Here is a 20,388-nt window from a genome sequence, read left to right as displayed (position 1 = left end):
TTGATCCTCAATGATCCTAATTTGGCTTTCTTTCTGTTAATGTTCATTTCTTGTTTTCACTGTTAATGATTACCTATCTTCCACACAGTGGTTTGACGTCATCTTATTGACAATTTGTCTGTAAGTGTTCCCTTTGGTATTTTGAATATATTATGTTGTCCCCAACCTATGAAAAAGCAAAGTCTGTGGCTAAGATCATATAGTCTGTTTCCACATATGTGAGAGTGTCTGTTTTTGCTAGAGTGGGTGAAGCCATTGCTGTGCTGCAAACAAGTCAATTCATATTTAAAAAAAAACAAAAATGGGAAATAGCACTGGATATCTTTGCAACCTCAGAAAGGCTCCATCAGATATCATTTCAGGTAAAAAATATCTGTTATTTGACTGTTTATGAAGCTGGTGAGAAGAAAATCAACTCTTGGCCAGTGTTTTACATGTTTTTGTAACCTCAGGGGCAACCTTTTGTAAGGTACATTACTAATGTACTGTTTGGTAGATATGTATTCATGTTTATCTTAAATGTAGAGGACAATTAAAGATTGTCATTTTGGCCTGTAAGCTGCTAACATTCCTCTGCCCAAAAGAGAGGAGGTAAAGTTAGTGAGGAAGGATTAATGCGTTAATTTAGAAATGAATAAACTTAAAAATCTAACTTTGTGACTTGATGTTGGAAGGTGAACTTTACTAAAATGGAGATGAAAAATACTGTCCACTGTCCACAGTGTTACTTCAGTTACTCCACAGAAGGCATTTCCATTAGCAGGTTTCTACCTTAACTAGTCTAAATGCATTCATTTCTCTCATTGGCCAAACACTCCTAAACTTGTGTGTAATGTGCCATCAAGTTGCAAGAGATTTATGCTGACTTTAATAGGACTTTCCAGATACTGTAAGTGATTCTTCTAATTGTACAAGGATTTTATTGTATCATTGGCCTACTTCCTTTACTGAACTTTATAGGGGTTCTGCTTTGTAACCTCATGTTCCACTTAGCCCTTGCTGTTTTTTCTATTCTTTTTTCTTGCTGTGGAAAATCTCTTGTGGCAAGATAAATATATATCTACAGTATATCAATACAGCGTCTTCTGTCTTGTAGCAGCCTGAAAGGGATTCCAGATGAAATGTTCAAACCAAAAGGCATTCTGTGACTATTCCATGGTTTTCTTCATAATTTATTTTCCGGTTAAGAAAAAAAGGCAAGAACAGTGGGGTAGGGGAAATTGGGAGGGTTTCCAGTGGAAGCAAATGGCCTCTGGATGGTCTGCATAATTCCGTATCTGTGGCAGGGCCATTACAGAATGAGAGCCTCTTCTGGAAGCACCCTGAGGACCTTCCTTTCTGCACAGCACAGACCTGTTCAAAGTGCTGTGTGTGTGTGTGTGTGCGCGCGTGCGTGTGTGTGTGTGTGTGTGTGTGTAGCGTGCCCTTTCACCTACACCTACACCTGAATTTTCCCTTCTTTGCTCACTGTGCATATAACCTGAGGTCAGAGAGAGATTATTCCAGGTCATGCACTCTTGACTGCCTTTGTGTGAATTATATACTGGTGTTGGTAGTGCTGTGATTGGATGTGCAGATCCTATGCTGTGACTAAAAGGAAACTGTACTGAGTGCTGGTGGGCTGATGTTAATTTTCCCTTTTCCATTCAGCTCATTGGGAAAGCCATTTGTTGCTCCAAGTAAAGCCTGCATTTGATTGAGGTCTATAGGCACACAAGCTGTGGCATTGATGTACTGTACTCTGTTGAACCGACTCTTTCCCCTTCCCAAAACTCTGTGCGGTGCTGGCCATCCTGCCAGCATTACTGTCATGGTAGCCCCATAGCTTGTGCTGCACTTGGCATAGCAGGGCATCTCCAATGTCTTATCACCCCTCAGCTGGCATAACTCAAGTATAAGATTACTCTCTGAACCTGCATGTTTCCGTATGACAAAAACAATAGCCTTTCTATAAAAACTTTAAAAAAGATGATGACAAATAAGACATGTTGCAACAAGCACCGTCTCTGTATGAAAGTAAAGAGAGAATGCTTTTTGTAAAATAAGGCTCATTATCTACATTTTTGTCATAGATTTTTCTGCCAAAGAGAGGATTTTTCTCTTTTGGCAGAAAAATGTATGAGAAAAATGTTATATTTGAAACCTCCTCAAAATTAAGGAAGTTGAAACTGCAGACTAACGCCTTCATTTTACTACAACAATTTGGCCCATTGATGCACCCGTACCTTAATTTCCACCCAAACAAGCACAAGAGTTTAGCTCCACAACTTAGGGAAAGAAATCTTATTTATCTAGGGCTAAGCCCATTAAATACAACAAGATATCCTCCAGAATGAATGGTTGGACTGAACTGATGAAATTATGTATCTGTGAAGAGAGCTATGCTGCAGATCTGCTATTTGTAGATGTTAAAACTACATTTTTCATTTCATCTCTCTTATATTGCTAATGATGGCCTGTAGTACAAAGTGTCATGAGAGAGCATCCAGGTTTTGAGTAGGGCGAGAGTTATCAGTGGTCTGAATTTCTTTACTTTTGGGGACAGAGTTTTAATTGTTTGCTTTAAGCTGAATTTTATCTCTTCAGGGGATTTCCCTGCTTTTTACATTTCAGGAACACAGAGGCACAAACATTGAGAAAAGAAAATCTGCCTTTAAAAAATAATTAAGATGAACCTTATAAATGAACAAAGCACTAGCAGCCAGAATCAGTACAATCAATGTTCTGTGTGGGACTTACATTGTGCAAGAAAGAGGACCTCAAGCTTCTCAGCTTACAGTTTCCAGTCAATCTATGAGTTCCTCTATGTGAAAGTTAATGCCACTGTATCACTGAGCCCCAAATTTTTTGTAGTATTCCTTTCCCATTACATCCTGAAAAAGAATGCAGACAAGGACTGAAGAACAGTTCTATCCCCTGTCCTTCTACCTCCTTCCCTCTCCCGATTTTAGGGTTTTTTATCTGATGAAGAAAGTATGCTCTTGAAAGTATATGTATTTTTGTGTGCCATTTCATATTGTTCTGTACCTTTTTAGTGTGTTTTGAAAAAGTACAATTTTGCAGTTGGATGAAATGCACAAGTAGAGAGTTCACACTTTCAGGTCGCTGGATTGAGAGACAGAAATCTGAGAACAGCTGTCAAAATAAACCAAAAGAGAAAAATGCCTCAGAGTCTTTAGTTTCTATTGGGGAAATAACACTGAAACCTCTGAACTGTGACTATATGGTGTCTGAAGCAACTGCATTTTTTTCTGTGCATATGTGATAGATTTTTTCCTCATTATTCCAGGTTGCCTTTTAAGTTGGCTAAAAGATTTTTAATTTGTGGATCTACTTGATTAATCACTAAAAATTTGCAGCCCGAATCAAGATAGAGAGAACATATAGAAATGAAATTATTGTCTTACCCTATTGATTTAGCATCCTACCTCTGACTGCAGCCAGATTGATGCTTTCCAAGAGTTCCAAAACACAGTATGATACCCATAGAAATCTCTTTGTTCCCAGTGCTTGTTTAATCAAGGTGCACTGCCTGCGAGCAAGCAAGTTTAATTTCTAGCAAATGTGACATATCACCATTTATATACCTATCCTCCATTAATACTGTACAGAAATATGAATGTTGGCTGATGTGCTTTCTCTTTTAACACATAGCTTGACAACAAATTGAGAAATCTTTGAAAAATAAAAATGGAAATGAAACTTCAGAATTCCTTCTTTCAGGTGGCACTTTATTTTTCAGTATAATCTCCCCTCTCCAGTTGAAAGCACACCTTCCAATACAAAACCAGTGCCTTTATTACATCAATTGGGAATTCTCAGTCTTTGACCAAAATCCTTTTGCTTTGCATATTAAATTGCACTAGAGTAGGCCTACTGAATCTTTACTCCTCCACAGGTTCCATTGATTCAAGTGGCCCTGCTCTAACATCAACTTACTTTATTAAATTGCATTTAGAGAAGGCCAGTTTGACTCAATGGAGCTTACTGAGGAGTTGACTCACCAAATCCCCACTGATTCTGTGGGCCTGTTCTAGTTGTTACATATACTACACAGAGCAACAGGATTCCAGCCACTACTGAACAGCTGCTACTGTTCTTCCTAATGCTTACCTGAAATCTCTTCTCTTGTAATTTGAACCCATTGGTTTGGACATTACCTTCTGGAACAGCAGAAGACATGTTTTCCATCTTCCCCATGACAGGCATTCAGATACTTGCAAATGGCTATCACTACCATATCAGCTCTCCGTTTCTTCAGGCTAAACATACCCAGCTTCTTCAATTGTTCCTGGCAGGATATGATGTCCAAACCTTCCACCATTTTTACTGCTGCCTTCTGGGCATGTCCTAATTTGCTGATATTGTCCTTTCAATGTACTCGGAATTGGACACAGAATCCTAGGTTAGGTCTGACCAAAGCGGAATAGAGTGCTATGATACCAATACATCTAGACAGTTCACTTGATGCAGCATAGGACAGGCATTAGAGGGCTTAGATGGTGTGAACCAAAGAAATATGAGTCAGTTTGATTTCCTAGTTTAAAAATTTTTTTTGGTATAGTGAAAAAGGTAAGCGGATTAAATTTTAAATTCTAGCAAGTGTTTAAGTGACCAGGCTAAGGCATGTTGAGGGATGTTTGTATCAGCAGTGGATAGAACAAGTAGGTGGAATCATTCTTCTTTATCTCTCCAGCAAAAAGAAATCCACGCTCTTGTCCAAGTTGTCCACAACTAGACAGTGAAAGATGACTGTATTTTTCCTAAGGGAGTGTAGCTTGTCTTTCCCAGATTGCTATATCTCCTCTTTCTTCAGGCTATGCTATGCAAGCAACAGATTGTTTGTTACATAACAGCACTGATGTTACCTGTCTGTCATGGGTTTGGAGGGAAAGTTCCATCCTATGGGGAGTGGAAGGCGGGACATCAGGAGGAGGGGCTGTACTGTATAAATATGTGATGCCTGTGTGGTGAAGAGTAGATGCTGAGACAGACTGTGAGACACTGGGTTGGGACGAAGCAGCAGCTGGGGAAGAAGAAGCTGTTGTGGGAGTCTGTGTGTCTGACAGGGTACTACTGTGGGTCAGAGTACCACCCTGATAGGTTCAGGGGTCTGTTGGTTAGCCAGAACTGATGGGTTCAGGGTCTGTGCTTTAAGTTAAAGGTTCTAGGTGAACCAACCTGTATGCTTGTGTGTGTGAGAATAAGCCACGTTACTTTATTTTATTCACCTGATTGTTTTATTTACCCTGTTTGTATTTAAAATAAACCTTATTCTTTTATTGTTTAAAAATCCATCCCTGGTCTGTGTGACTTATTATAGGGAATGGTTGGTGGCAGCTTAGTAACTGTGTGATAGATCCCAGTAGGTCTGGGTTTGTCACATTGATTGGTGTCCAGCGTGTGGGATACGACTGGTCCAGTTGTCCAGCGGTCCAGCAAAGCCTTGGCAAGTGTGCCCAGAGCAAGGGGGGTCTAGTCAGGGACAGTCTGAGGCGCGTAGGTAATCTTCTAGGTGTACCTCACGGGGAGGTGCACTAGTAGAAGAACGTGCCAACTGGGGAGACTTAGATTTAGGTGCTCTGAGGCAGCCTAGTTTTGGCGGGAAAAGCTGAGGCAAATCTGCGTAGCAACAGTGAGCTAGCTTGCCAGCTGAGAGGCCCAGCAGAGGGGGGTAGGCTCTGACTCGATACTGTTGCAACTTTAGTGCTGAAGAACAGCAGCAATCTCTAGGGAGAGCTGGTTCTGAGGTAAAAGGAAAAAAGTGGTCGTTTTATTTTGAGGCTTGACTTTTTAAAGCAGCCTGTTCTGAGGGGGGGTATGCCCTTGACTCGAAGCCAAGTAGCAGACATGAGTGAGGTGAAAGACCCCCAGATTGACCAAGGTTCTGAGGATGAATTTGGCTCAGTGCAAGGTGACAGCACAGGAGAGCAGGACCCAGAACTCAGAAAAATACTCCTAGCCCAACAGCATGAACTGAGGGTGAGGGAAATGGAGGAAAGATTAGAGAGAGAAAGAAGAGAGGAAAGGGAGAAACAAAGGCAATTTGAATTAGAGAGAGAGAGAGAGAGAATGGAGAGGGAAGAAAGAATGGAGAGAGAGAAAATTGCTCTGGAAAAAGAAAGGATGGCGTATGAGTTAAGAAAACTGGAAATGATGAACCAGAACAATAATAATAATAGGGATTCTGAGGGAGGCCAACTGTCTAAGGCTGACCTGAAGAAATTCCCTGTGTACCACAAGGGAGATTGTCCTGAGGTGTTCTTTTCCTTAGTGGAAAGAGCGTTTGTGGACTTCTCAGTGAGGGAAACTGAGAAGATGACCATCATGCGATCTTTAATCAGTGGTAGCCTGGCTGAGGTTTATGCCGAGATGCCTGAGGAACTGATGAAAGATTTTGCAGAGTTTAAAAAACTGGTGTTTGCAAGACATGGGATAAATGCAGAGCAGCTGAGACAAAGATTCAGGTCCCTCACAAAAAAACCAGAACAGACTTTTACCCAAGTGGGGGCCCAATTGGTGAGGCTGCTTGAGAAATGGCTATCGCAGGAGGGAACAGAGACCTACGAGCAGCTTAAAGACTTGATAGCCCTGGAACAGTTCTATTCAGTCCTGCAGGGGGAATTGAAATTCCAGGTGAGGGAAAGGAAACCGAAATCTGTGGCAGCAGCCGCAGAGATCGCAGATTTTATTTCCCAAATAAGAAAGCCCTTGGGTGAGGGGAAATCTGTAGGTAAACCCAAAGAAACCTACAGCAAGTACTCTCAGGGACCAGGGAAAAGCCAGCAAGGGGGAGGGGCCCATGGTGAAGGGAAGCCCTCAGACATGAAACCAAGACCTCAGATTTTGGAGGGAAAACCAAAACAAGATGAGAGAGAATCAAAATACGCCAGAAAATGTTATTTCTGTCAGGGAAAGGGTCATCTAATCTCAGAGTGTCAGAAATTAAAGCAGCTAAAAGGAATGGTGCCTCAGAATGCTAGTGGGACCAAGCCAAAAGCTGTGTTCTGTGTCCAGAAGGAGCAAAGCTCATTGTCACAGAGGGAGCCTGTTGCCATGACTACTCAGTCTGGAACAGCTACCTCTGCTGATCAGGCTGAGGAAAATGGTCCTCTTATGGAGGTGAAGCGCTGCTTGCTGATAAAAACAGATTCTCAGTTGTTTGAGACAGCAGGGGTGGACGTAGGAATACTTGACCGTCAGTATAGGGGACTGCGGGACACTTGTTCCCAGGTAACCCTGTGCCATCCAGATATCATCCCTAGGGAGTTTATAATCCCAAATGAGAGCATGAAGGTGGCAGGGATTGAGGGGCAGATAATCTCTCTGCCAGTAGCAGAGGTACCTGTCAACTTTCAAGGCTGGAGGGGAGATTGGCGGATAGCGATTTCATCGACTCTGCCAGCAGCCGTGCTCGTGGGAAATGACCTGGCTGAACATGTGAAACGGGTGCTAGTGATTACACGCTCACAAGCCACCACAGGGACAGTTCAGGGGGGTAATGATGAGCCAGAGACGGAAGCAGGTGGGGGGAGTTCAGAAGCTGTGGTGGAAACCTTAACCACAGACAGCAGATTTGGACAGGAGCAAAAGGCAGACGCCACTCTCCAAAAGTGTTTTGAACAGGTGACTGACGCCCAGCTAACACCTGAAACCCCAGTGAGATTTCTGGAGAAAAAGGGGATTTTATATAGAGAAACCCTGAGGAATATCTCAAAAGGGGGAGATGGGATCAGAAGTCAACTGGTGGTACCTGAAAAGTATCGCCCCATGATCTTACAAAGGGGTCACTCTGACATGTTTGCTGCACACTTAGGGGTGAAAGGGCCCCTGGAGTTGATCAAGCAAGATTGGGAGCAGATCACCCAGGATGACCCACAAGACGTTGTGACTTACATAGACACCTTGATGAATGACCTAAGGAGAAATCTAGAGCTGGCAGCAGAAAACCTGCAAGCTCAGAAGGTCAGACAGAAAACATGGTATGACCACAAAGCTAGAGAGAGGCACTTTGACCCAGGGGAGGAAGTGCTTTGGCTTAGGCCCTGCAGAGAGAATAAACTGCAGCTCAAATGGGCAGGACCATATAGGGTCATTTCCAAGATGTCAGACCTGAACTACCTAATAGAGCAGGAGGAGAACCAAGCAAGGAGGGTGGTTCATGTGAATGCCCTAAAACCCTACTACAGAGGGGAACAGAGGGTTTTGTTCGCGATAAAAGCAGCTGAGAGTGAGGAAGCTGAATTACCTTTCTGGGAGGGTAGAGGGGAAGTAAAATACAACCCAGAGGAGGTAAAGATCAGTCCTGCACTCACCCAAGACCAGCAGCAAGAACTAAAAATGCTGCTTAGTAAATATCAACAGGTGTTTTCCAACAAGCCGGGGATAGTGAAGGGAGTGATGCATCGGATCCACACAGGGGATGCACCCCCGCAGGCAGTATCCCCATACCGAGTAACGGGACCCTATAGGGACAAGGTGCGGAAGGAGCTGGACGAAATGCTGAGGGAGAACAAAATCGTCCCATCTTCTAGTCCTTGGTCCTCTCCGATAGTCCTTGTGGACAAGCCTGATGGGAGCATTAGGTTTTGTGTTGATTACAGGAAATTAAACCGTGTAACCACTCCTGATGCCTACCCAATGCCCAGGCTAGACAACCTGATTGAAACCATAGGGGGTTGTCGGTTCATCTCATCATTGGACCTGGTAAAGGGATATTGGCAATTAAGAATTGATCCCAGGGATCAAGAAAAGACTGCCTTTTGCAGCCCTTTTGGTCTCTATGAATTTCGAGTCCTGAGCTTTGGTCTCAGAAATGCACCAGCCACATTCCAAAGGCTGATGGACCAGACCTTGGCAGGGCTCAGTGACTTTACAGTGGCCTACATTGATGACATAGGGATCTTCAGTAATACCTGGGAAGATCACCTGATACACCTGGAGTTAGTGCTGCAGAGGTTAAGTGCAGCAGGGCTAACAGTAAAGGCCAGCAAGTGTCAGCTGGGTAGCCCAGAATTAAAATACTTGGGTCACATGGTAGGGGGAGGAATGATAAAACCCCTGGAGGCCAAAATAGAAGCTGTTCGTGATTGGCCTAGACCCAACACCAAGAAAAAAGTCAAATCATTTCTTGGGTTGGTGGGCTACTACAGAAAGTTCATCCCGAGGTTTAGCGAGATTGCGGCTCCGCTGACCGATCTGACGAGGAAGAAGGCTGATGACCGCATCCCGTGGACCAGCGACTGTGAGGCGGCGTTCCAGAGGTTGAAGGAGGCGTTAATCAACTATCCTGTCCTGCGTGCTCCAGACTTCGACCGGGAGTTCATCATCTACACCGATGCGTCTAACAGCGGGGTAGGAGCAGTTCTGTGCCAAGAGGATGAGAATGGTGACCAGCATCCAGTGTCCTACCTGAGTAGGAAACTTCAAAAAGGTGAGAGACATTTGGCAACCGTGGAGAAGGAGTGTTTGGCCATAGTCTACGCGATCCAGAAGGCCAAGCCTTACATCTGGGGAAGACATTTTGTTCTGTGTACTGACCATTCACCATTGCAATGGTTAAAGACAATGAAAACCCACAATAGCAAACTTATGAGGTGGGCTTTGAACTTACAGGACTATGACTTTGAAGTGAAGGTGGTCAGAGGGTCAGTGAACTGTGTTGCTGACGCCTTATCAAGAAGACCTGAAGACTGAAGACGGCGAAAGAACATGGACTATATGTATATAATGAAGACAAAAAGTTAAAATGTACCTGGTTTTGAATTTGGTTGGTATTAATAAAGGTAAATTGATGTACTGTATATGGTAAAATGTTTAAATGCATATTTGCTATGGTTAACTTGGAGTGTAAGTATATGTAAGTATTATATGGTATGTATTACTGTTGTTGTGTATTTTATACAGGTTGTTTTTTGGTGAAAAGCACTTTTAGCTTTCCCCCTACAAAACAACTTTTAAAGAGGGGAGGTGTTACATAACAGCACTGATGTTACCTGTCTGTCATGGGTTTGGAGGGAAAGTTCCATCCTATGGGGAGTGGAAGGCGGGACATCAGGAGGAGGGGCTGTACTGTATAAATATGTGATGCCTGTGTGGTGAAGAGTAGATGCTGAGACAGACTGTGAGACACTGGGTTGGGACGAAGCAGCAGCTGGGGAAGAAGAAGCTGTTGTGGGAGTCTGTGTGTCTGACAGGGTACTACTGTGGGTCAGAGTACCACCCTGATAGGTTCAGGGGTCTGTTGGTTAGCCAGAACTGATGGGTTCAGGGTCTGTGCTTTAAGTTAAAGGTTCTAGGTGAACCAACCTGTATGCTTGTGTGTGTGAGAATAAGCCACGTTACTTTATTTTATTCACCTGATTGTTTTATTTACCCTGTTTGTATTTAAAATAAACCTTATTCTTTTATTGTTTAAAAATCCATCCCTGGTCTGTGTGACTTATTATAGGGAATGGTTGGTGGCAGCTTAGTAACTGTGTGATAGATCCCAGTAGGTCTGGGTTTGTCACATTGTTTATGCTAGTATCCATTATCTGGGAGATAAGAATAGCTAATAAAAGCAGATTACACTATTCAGGGTCCTGAGTAGCTGTCAGATTCTGACGGCTATTGTTGGTCGTGTGGGAAATGACACTAAACAAGCTAGGATTTGTTTCCTCTCTCTTGTGTGCTGCTCACTGACTCAATGAGAAATGAACTAGACAGCTATGCTCTTGCTTGTATACACAGAGGGCACTGCCAGCCGTGTGCAGATCACTCCGCTGTGCAAGAACTGGACAGATTATAAATTAATAAACTAGAAATAATTCACACATGACATCATTCCGGGTGTATACAGTACATGCATCTTTCACACTACCCTAGAACATTATATGGGAAGTAGGTGTAGTGATCCGTACTGCCACTAGTTTTCTGCATCTTTTGGAAGATGAAAAGATTCAGGCATCCACTGCACTGTATACACAAAGGAGTCTAGAATATGTTTGTTCTGAAGTAATGGAGGGCAAGGGTGCCAGTTTTACTGCTCAAGTTTTGAAGGTCTGGCCTTGTAATGTTAGGCCACCTTGTGACATTCTGGGTACTCATTTTGTTCCAAGTCAAGGTGCATAGTTCAGAAAAGTTAGTTTGGCACAGGAGTCAATAGAACCCACACCTACCTTTCCTCACCCCTCATAGGAAAATGGCAAATAACAGTTTCTACTGTTTCCTGATGCTCAGGAACTGCTCCCTGAGACTGGTGCCTCACTGCCTGATCATGCGGGCAGTCCTCAAGCCCCTTGAATATGAAATAGTCAAGGCGCCATGCAGATGTCATTCTACCACTTTGGAAGAAAAAATATGTCTTATGTGCAATAAATAAAATGCAAAAATGAGGCGTACACTGAGGATGCTGCTCGGTCAGCCATACAGCAGTTCCACCTTTCAACTGGGCGAAGTGCCTCATCGTTGGCCTTCTCTTCAGAAGCTACATATATCCCACATGGAGCTCTGAATTCTCTCCATCTGAAAGGATTCAAGGAAAAGGGAACATTGTAGGTTTGTCAGAAAATCAAAGGAGAAGTGGAATAAAACTGTAGATTTAGGAAGACTCTAAAATAAGCTGACAAATGTTGTTCAAGAGTTACTGATAAGACTGCAGCAGAAATCTTTTCAAGCAAGTATTATTTTAAAAAATTTTACCCCGTCTTTCTAATTAAAAAGCCCCAAGGCAGTTTACACCATTAAAAGACAATATTTAAAGCTAAATATGCAAATACTAAAAAGGATCAACAAATACTACACTAAAATATAGTAAAAACAACAACATCGAAAACACATTCAAAGCAGTAAGGCACAACCATCCATCCAAACCCCACACTCGGGCAGCTTGCCTGAAGAGAAAGGTCATTGCCTATTTGGGGATAGACAGCCAAGCTGGGGCCAGTCTAGTCTCCTGTGGGAGGGAGTTCAAAAGCCTGGGGGCAGCAACAGAGAAGGCCCTCCCCCATGTCCCCGTCAGATGTACCTGTGAAGGTGGTGAAACCAAGAGAAAGGCTCATAATGGGAGACAAGAGTCCTTGCGATAGCTTGGATCCAATCTGTTTAGGACTTTATAGGTTAGAACCAGCACTTTGAATTGTGCCCAGAAATGGATTAGCAGCCAGTGGAGCTGCTGCAATGGGGTGTCATGTGATCCCTGTGACCAGCCCCAGTTAGCAGTCTGGCTGCCATGTTTTGGATCTTCTGAGGTTTCCTGACATTTTCCAGAGGCAGGTCCAAGTAGAGCATGTTACAGTAATATAGCCAGGATGTAAGCAAGGCATGCATGGGTCACTGTGACCAGACCAGACCTCTCCATGAACAGGCACCACTGACACACTAGTTTTAATTGCATAGGAAAGAACTGTGTGGTGTAGTGAAAACTACCCAGTGTGGTGGGTAGTGGATACTTTTAATTGTGTAGGAACTAAACTACCCAGTGTTGCACAGTGAAACTATCCAGTGTGGTGTGGTGTAGTGCAGGGGTCCCCAACCCCCCGCCCGGCCACAGCCCAGTACCAGGCTGTGACCTTGGCATGACTGGGCCGTGGAGACAGATCTCCCCCCTGCACGCCCCCCCATACAAACATGCACGGATGCACACACGTCCTGCCCACAGATGCACAGACGCACCTACGCCCCGGCCACACGCACGCCTTCTGGTAGATCAGTCCTGAGCCAACCATACCTAGGCGTAACTTACCAAACTCTGGTTGCTTGCTCCCAGCTTCCTCATCGCAATATGGATGGGCCCTGTTTGGTTTGATTTTTGAAGAAGAGGGAGTCAGTTTGATCACATCTCCTCAATATACTGAGGCAGTTCCATTGCTGATACAGATCCTTTCCTACCCTGGCTGACTCTGCTCCTTGTAACTATATTCATCTGTGCACTGACCCAGCTTAATTTACACAATGAAGGTAATATTTTGAGATTAGCAGTAACATGCTGAGGGCTGGAGAAAAGAGAGGAAACAGCTGCCCCTTTATTTAAACTCCACTAATTTAATGCTTTACCAAATGAACCATGGCAAGGCTAGGTTTGCTCGCACCATGAACACATATTTTTACATTTTGTGTGTGTGTGTGTGTGTGTGTGTGTGTGTGTGTGTGTCTACGCACATGCGCGCGCGCACACACACACACACACACACACACGTCTCTGTACGTGTTTCAGGATTGTACAAGATTATCTCTCATTCTACAATTCTTTGTTCTGATATCCCTGGTGGGCAATATGGTTAGTAACAGAGGTGGCCAAAGTTATTTTTGGGGGTATCTGGACTAATTACAGTGCAAGGTAGTGATTGTGATCATGGTAACGAATGTACACTTAGTATTTTAATGTTAATGTGCATATATTTGTTTTGATTACTTAACATAAAAAAGCAGTAATATTCAATTCAGCCACAAGGGGGGAGAGCTGTTTAACTTATGAAACCGTGTTACCTAAACTTTGTATGAAAGTTTCTCTCTACTATGCTCATTTGCCATCTGAATTAGATACCAACATGATGGTGGCATCTAAAGATCTCTCCACATAGCCCACGGTGTGCCAGTAGCTGCATCCACAAGGGGAATTTGTTTATGACTGGCTCAGGTAGCCTGTTCAAGGTTGATTCAGCCTTCCATCCTTCTGAGGTTGGTTAATTGAGTACCCAGCTTGCTGGGGGGAGGGGGCAATGAGTAGTCTGCATAATTATGAGTAAACTGCCCACAGAGTGCCTTAAGCACTATGGGGTAGTATATAAGCAGCACACAGTTTGGTTTCCCTTTTGTGCAGAAAGAAATGCATGCCGAGGCAGGTGGAGGACCCTCGGTGAGGATTCAGATGCAGCACTGGTGCAAAGAAAACAAGAAGCATCAATATCTTGTGCTTTCCATTACTAGGCCTCTTGAGTGAGTTTGAAATAGAACTTTTGAATCTCCCTCTGCATAAGGCTTTGGTATGTTTCCTTTCAGTTTGCTTCTCCATCACATCAAATGCAGTAAGTGGCATAAAGAACAAAGAGCTTGGAAAAGTTCATTAGAAGTTAGTTACTGTAGCCAGTTAGTTTGTATATTGTCCTATTAGTGCAATGCGCTATTCTAATAATTCTCAATTTCGAGGTCCAGTACAGATATAATGTCCTTGAACAAACATGACTAAAATCATGAGCATTGTTGCTGTTGTTGTTGTTGTTAGGGAAGAATGCAAAAAGACAGTTCTTGTAGTAAAACAACAACAGATGGATAATGTCCTTGAACAATCATGATTAAAATCATGTGCATTGTTGCGGGAAGAGCTGTTGTTATTGCTGTTGTTGTTAGGGAAGAATGCAAAATGACAGCTCTTATAGTAAAAAACAACAACCAGATAGATAATGGAAGAGACATTTAAAATAGTAAAGAACAGCCAAGAAGCAAAAAAGGCGACAAAAATAGAGTCAGAACACTGAATGTAGTTTTTTCAGTGACTGTCATGTAGAGACAAAGAGAACTATTACAATAACCAGTGCAAAGAAGCAGAGCAGAACAAAAGGGGAAAAAACAAGTGATATTTTCCAGAAGATCCAAGAAATCAAGGGGAAATTTAAACTTATATTAGGAATGCTGAAATGCCAACAGAGAAACACACCATCTGACCAGCAGAAAATAAAAAGGTGGAAATTCTGAACATTTGCACAGAAGATATAAAAGAACGACAAAAAGGTTACCTTTTAAACATGGTAAGACATAGTAACAATGAATTCCTTCAGGGAGATCATTACAACTAATGATGGGAACAAATTGCTTTTTAAAAAGTAAATTTCTAGATAAAATTAGGTGATTTTACTTTATGTTTCTCTCTGTACAATAGGGAATTAAAACAATAGTACATTCTATTTTACTGTGGTTAATACTGGAAAGAGAACAGAGGCAGAATTTGTATGGGAAAGAGCGATGAGAATTTGCAAATACTTGGGGTGCTCCCAGTCAGTTAACATGATTTAAGACAATTGTCCATAAATGTTGTTTAGAGTTAGCTTTCAGAGCACTGGTTCTTAACCTTGGGTTACTCAGGAGTTTTGGACTGCAACTCCCAGAAGCCTTCACCACCAGCTGTCCTGACTGGGGTTTCTGGGAGTTGCAGTTCAAAAGCATCCGAGTAACAAAGGTTAAGAACCACTGCACTAGAGTGTTTGAAACACTAAGAGTTTCAGACACTTTGTTCTCAATAACCTCAAAACGCAGGACACATAATAATGGATTCAAGTTATAGGTAGACACATCTAGGGTGAATATCACAAAAACCTTTTTAACTCTTAGAGCAGTATGACAGTGGAACCAATTACGTACCTTGGGATATAGCAAGCACTCCAACACTGAAGGCATTCAAGGGAAAATTCAACAACCATCTGTCAGATCTGGATAGATTGGTGGCTTAGGTCTCTGGCTATGGAGCCAGAGGTTGAGAGTTCGATTCCCCATTGTGCCTCCTTGACAAGGGCTGGACTTGATGATCTACAGGACTCCTTCCAGCCCTGCAATTCTAAGACTTTAATTTAGATGCTTGTATTGAGCAAGGGTTGGCCTCGAAGACCTTATGGGCCCCTTCAAACTCAACTATTCTTTGATTCTTTGGTTATTTTTTCTGATACCAATACTTTACTGAGAAATATTGGAACCTCTTGAGGTAAATATTCAGGATGATGCTATCATTTATTAAGAGTGGCAGAATCTCAATAAATCCCTGCCCAGTTTTAGAAATAAAGCTCAAAGCAGAACTCTTATATCTGATGCACAATGAATGAGGATTGCATTTGCTATTGTAGTCTACAGCTACAGCCCAGGCTGTTTTTCAGTGTAAAGTATCTCCCTGGGACACATGAAAAAAGCTTCATAAATAAAAGTTATAATGTTTTTCCCCCCAACACCACTCTAATTCTTACAAGAAATTTGATGTATGCTAGGCAATCTTTGTTCCATAAGGTGCCATAATGGGCTAGAAAACCTGCAGTAACAAAGCCAGATAACCCACCAGGCTTTTTAAAGAGAGGCTGTATTTCCCCTCTGGCAAAAGGGCCAAAAATTGTATCAACTGCAAAAGATGCCACAAGCACAGCCCAAACTTCAGAGCTCATATGAAGTTAGCCAAGAGATAGCTAGAAAGCAGGTGAAGGAAGGATCAGTTGGATCAAAGTTTAGATGCAGTTAAGATTATAACTAGGAGATATGCTGATGCCTTCAAATAGACAACAAAAGGCTTTTAATATCAAGACTCCAGACATACCTGGACAACTGCCTTGACCCATTCCAATCTGGATTCAGGCTATGGCGGGTTACTGAGACTGTACTGGTCACATTGCATGATGACCTTTTAAGGGAAACCGAGAAAGGAGGAACTACCCTGCTGGTTCTCCTTGATTTTCTCAGCAGCTTTTGATACCATCAGTCACAGTATCCTCCTGGATATCTCCCTTGGAGATTGTGATCTAGCATTGAGCTGGCTCCAGTCCTTCCTCAAGGGTCATGTCCAGAGAGTTCAACTTGGGCATGAGTTGTTGGCCACTTGAACCCTCAATTTTGGGGTGCCCCAGTGGTTGTCAATATCTAAGCCACTGGGAGATGTCACCAGGAGATTTGCAATAAAGAGTCATCATTAGTATGGCGATGACGCACAACTCTGTCTGCTTTCCAACCTCTGCAGTAGATGCCATCCAGGTGCTTGAGCAATGCCTGGCGTTGGTTTTGGAATGGTTCAGCACTAACAGGCTCAAATTGAACCTGGACAAAACTGAGATTCTGCTCCTCGGGGGGCTCCCTCCGAGAGATTGGGGGGATTATCCGTAAACATTGCCCTCCCACTTAGGGATCAAGTTCATAATCCGGGTGTTCTTCTGGACCATGCTCTTTCCTGGGAGAGGAGATGGTCACCAAGTCCACTCTCCCTGTTGAAAAACTAGTTGCCCTCCTTCTCTTTTCTTGCCATCTCGTTTCCCTTTTGTGTTGTGCTCTGTAAGGGTGCATGGCTGCAAGTGGAGGTGTCTTGTTTTTACTGTTTGCATATAAGCTAAAGCAGTGTTTCCCAACCAGGGGAGGGGCTGGGAACCCCAAGAGGCTTGCAAAATGCTTTCGGGGGGGTCGCGGGTCTTCTTATATGTGTTGCAGCCCTTGTTAAATAATTTCTTCCTTGTCCTTTCAGTGCCAGATATGAAAGTTAGTGTGTATGTGTCTGTAAGAGACAGAGGCCCTTTGGGGGGAAAAGAAGCCTCTACTTTCGGAGAAGAGATGACTTTGCTGCATTAAAAATGCCTTTTTATGCAAACATAGTGTATTTGTGGGTATTGTAGGTTATTATAAAAGAGGGTCACAGCTTGAAAAATGTTGGGAAGCACTGAGCTAAAGCCACCCCAGGAACCTTTTTTTGGTTGAAGGCTGGGCTAAAAGTGTCTTAAATGAACAAATAGTTAATACATAACATCCAGACCTTTCCCTCTCCTGAAACCTGTGGCGATACCTTGTGGGCTGAATGTACAGAAGGACCGGTGAGATGACTGAGTCGATCAGTGTTCCAGCACACTTGATCAGAGAACCTAATGGAGTAGCAAAACGTGTACATAAGTTTCCAGAATGGCTGCTGCTGCTATTTCTACTTCTCTCTGATCTGTTTGAATACGATTGCTTTATTAACCTCAGAGTGACTATAAGTAGATTAAGTAGTTTAGTTCCTCCAATACTGCCACCATTTTAGTTAAAACAGATGGTGTTTGTATTGTAGTAGACCAGCAAGTTTAATCTTGCAGGATATATATAGGCAGTCCCTTCTGCCTTCAACTCTTCCTTCCACCCCGAATCTGGGAAATGGAATCATCTTGTTACTGGGTAACAAATGTGGTTCAGATGGTTTCCCTGAATCAATCCATAACTCCCAGTTTGTACTGACAGCTTATTGCCCGGATCAGGAATAGGCATGGAATATTAATAATCCAGTTTATTTCAGTGGTGGATCATGGATCATTTCATCCACTCACAGTCCAGTGGATGAAATTATTTTCCATATATAAGCAGCCCTTCTCCTAGCTGCTTTTCTGATTAAATGGGCACACTCCTGTATGTTCTTTTACCCTCCTCCATTTTAAATCAGAAAACTCTTTACTCTCAAGTTTAATTTAATATCTGGTTTGACCTGATTTAAAGAAAATTACTACTATTATGTTATGTCCAACATAAAGCCATCCTTCAGGGTCACTAGTTCAGTCGATCTCAACACTAAAAAATGGTGTGCAAAAAAGGGCAACGATTTTCTTAACCAGACCATTGGCTGAAATTCTGTTGCTCTGAGTAACAAGAGCTGTAGTTTTCACTCCCTCCCAGCCAACGAAGACCTGCCCAGGGTCTTGGTTTGTGTTCAAGAATCCCAGCAGTGACTTTTTTCTTGCCAGCTGGGAAAGAGTGGTTGTGATGCCTTACACACAGCAACGCAATTTCAGCTAATAGCTCTATTCAAGTAGGAGAGTGTCTAGTCTTTTCCTCCCCAGCATCATTTCTCATATTTTAAATTTCATCATTTGGAAGAAGACTCTCTGAAGAAAGAGGTTTCTGTGTTCCTAGCATTCTTGCTCATGTGGAGAGCTATGGCAGAAGCATCAACGTTTCTTCTTCAGATACCCACTTTTCCACATGAGGAGGCAATAGCAGGAGGGGCAGGGCTAAGTGCTGTCAGATCTCATGTACTGATTAGAAAGTGGAGAATAACACCTATATAAAGTCCACCATCTAGGTCCATCTGTCTATCTGACAGAACAGATTCAGCATACACTAAAATCCTACAGGTTTTCTCAACCTGTTTGAAAAGAACCTTGCTTTGCTTGTTATTCCCTGAGTGTGTGCTGGCACACTGGCTTTTCTACATTGGTTCAAGTGATCATGTGCCTGAACCAATGTAATGTATTTGTTTTCTTTTTTAAGTAGAAGCCTCAGTGGTGGATGGGGAAAAAAACCACAGATTTGGAGAGTCAGAATCCAGGCTGATTTGTATTTCCCTTTGCATCATGCGGCAGTGAGAAAAAATGGAAACCAGTCCACCCAAAATCCATAGCTTGGATAGATATGGATTTTTCCTGCTTTTTCTGATATATGGTAGTCCAATCCAGTTTTATTTAAAATTATTGACATGGGGATTAGTGAGATGTTAAACAGCAGGGGTGAGAAAGAGTTCTTGCTGCTGCCGCGGCTGCAAGTGACTATGAATTTGACAGGAGATGTGGCACTACCTGGAGAGTATTCTCACTAGAAATTCTTGCCACGCAAGCTCCATCAGCCCTAAGATGTTTTTTTTTCTGAATGGGGGCAGGGATAATGGAATCCATCACTGTATTTACCTGTGGATCCACATGTAGCATTTCTCCAAACAGAGCAAAAATGCTGGAGATGTTCTGCTCCCGTTTCTCATGTTCACTTTATTGATTTAAAATACATGGCGGATCTTCTTCATCCCAAGGTTTCAAGGCAAGGAAGCATATCAATATAAAAAAAAGAGCTCTCAGTTTTTGTCTCCTGAAGAGTTAGTCTCTGAAGAAGCTGGACTTCTGGGGATTTTTGAGGGGAAGGGGGCCTTTTTGCCACAAAGAAAAAAGAGAACGATAGAAAACTATTAATAGGATCTCCAATAAAAAAAAAAGTCTGCCATCTTTCTCAGCGTCATTATCTTTTCCTCAAAAGGCTACCCTCCAGGCACCCTAGCCAATTATTTCCGCTTCCAGTCCACTTCTGTATGGTCTGCTGGGCAAGACATAAAAGCAGACAGGATCAAGTAACTTACACAAAGCGAACATTTGCTGGTAGGTGAGTTTTGACTGGCAGTCCCACATTTTATGGTGAGCCAAAAAGGCTCACCATAGTTTTTACCGACTGCAGTCAGACCGGTTGATTCGAACCGGGGAGTGTTTGTGTGTGTGTGTGTGTCAAGGAAAGAGCATCACCTTCCCTCTTCTGTACGTGTTGAGTCAACAGCAAAGAAAGGAGTAACACAGAGGTGTCTTATTCAGAAAAACACAAATACTTCATCCAGCTGGCAAGCCTCTGGATGTGTCAGGCTACACCTTCTGTCATCCCCCATGCCGGATGGGGATTATGAGAGTTGTAGTCCAGCACATTTAAAGGGTGAGGCAGTGAAACATGACTCATAAAGTGACAAAAGAATGTAAAAGAGCAGACAAATCCAACGATGTTCAGTAACCGTTTATCATATGTTTAAATATGAAATCCTCCTTTACTGGCCTCCTCAGGGCAGCAACTAGAATTCTGGAAAAAAAATTTTTTAAAGATGACACTGGTCTTTTCAATGTAGTGGAATAGAGTGGCAGAGCACCGGTCTCATTTGTTGACTCGGCTGCTGGGTTTTCTTCC

At 42.8% G+C, this 20,388-nt stretch overlaps 2 protein-coding genes across 2 annotated transcripts in view; both read left to right on the top strand.

The window, feature by feature from the left end:
* Positions 1-20,388, top strand: part of LOC144586942 (uncharacterized) — a 269,494-nt gene that overhangs the window by 71,181 nt on the left and 177,925 nt on the right. The gene's annotated exons all lie outside the window — the stretch shown is intronic.
* Positions 190-20,388, top strand: part of MGLL (monoglyceride lipase) — a 282,792-nt gene continuing 262,593 nt past the window's right edge. Inside the window, exon 1 of the mRNA XM_072989545.2 lies at positions 190-362. Within this exon, the coding sequence (XP_072845646.2) occupies positions 302-362 (61 nt within the window). The 5' untranslated portion in view covers positions 190-301. The remainder of the gene's footprint in view (positions 363-20,388) is intronic.

The sequence above is a fragment of the Pogona vitticeps genome, chromosome 2 (assembly GCF_051106095.1).
Source record: "Pogona vitticeps strain Pit_001003342236 chromosome 2, PviZW2.1, whole genome shotgun sequence".
In the NCBI taxonomy this organism is placed as follows: domain Eukaryota; kingdom Metazoa; phylum Chordata; class Lepidosauria; order Squamata; family Agamidae; genus Pogona; species Pogona vitticeps.
This window is presented reverse-complemented; position numbering and strand designations above follow the sequence as displayed.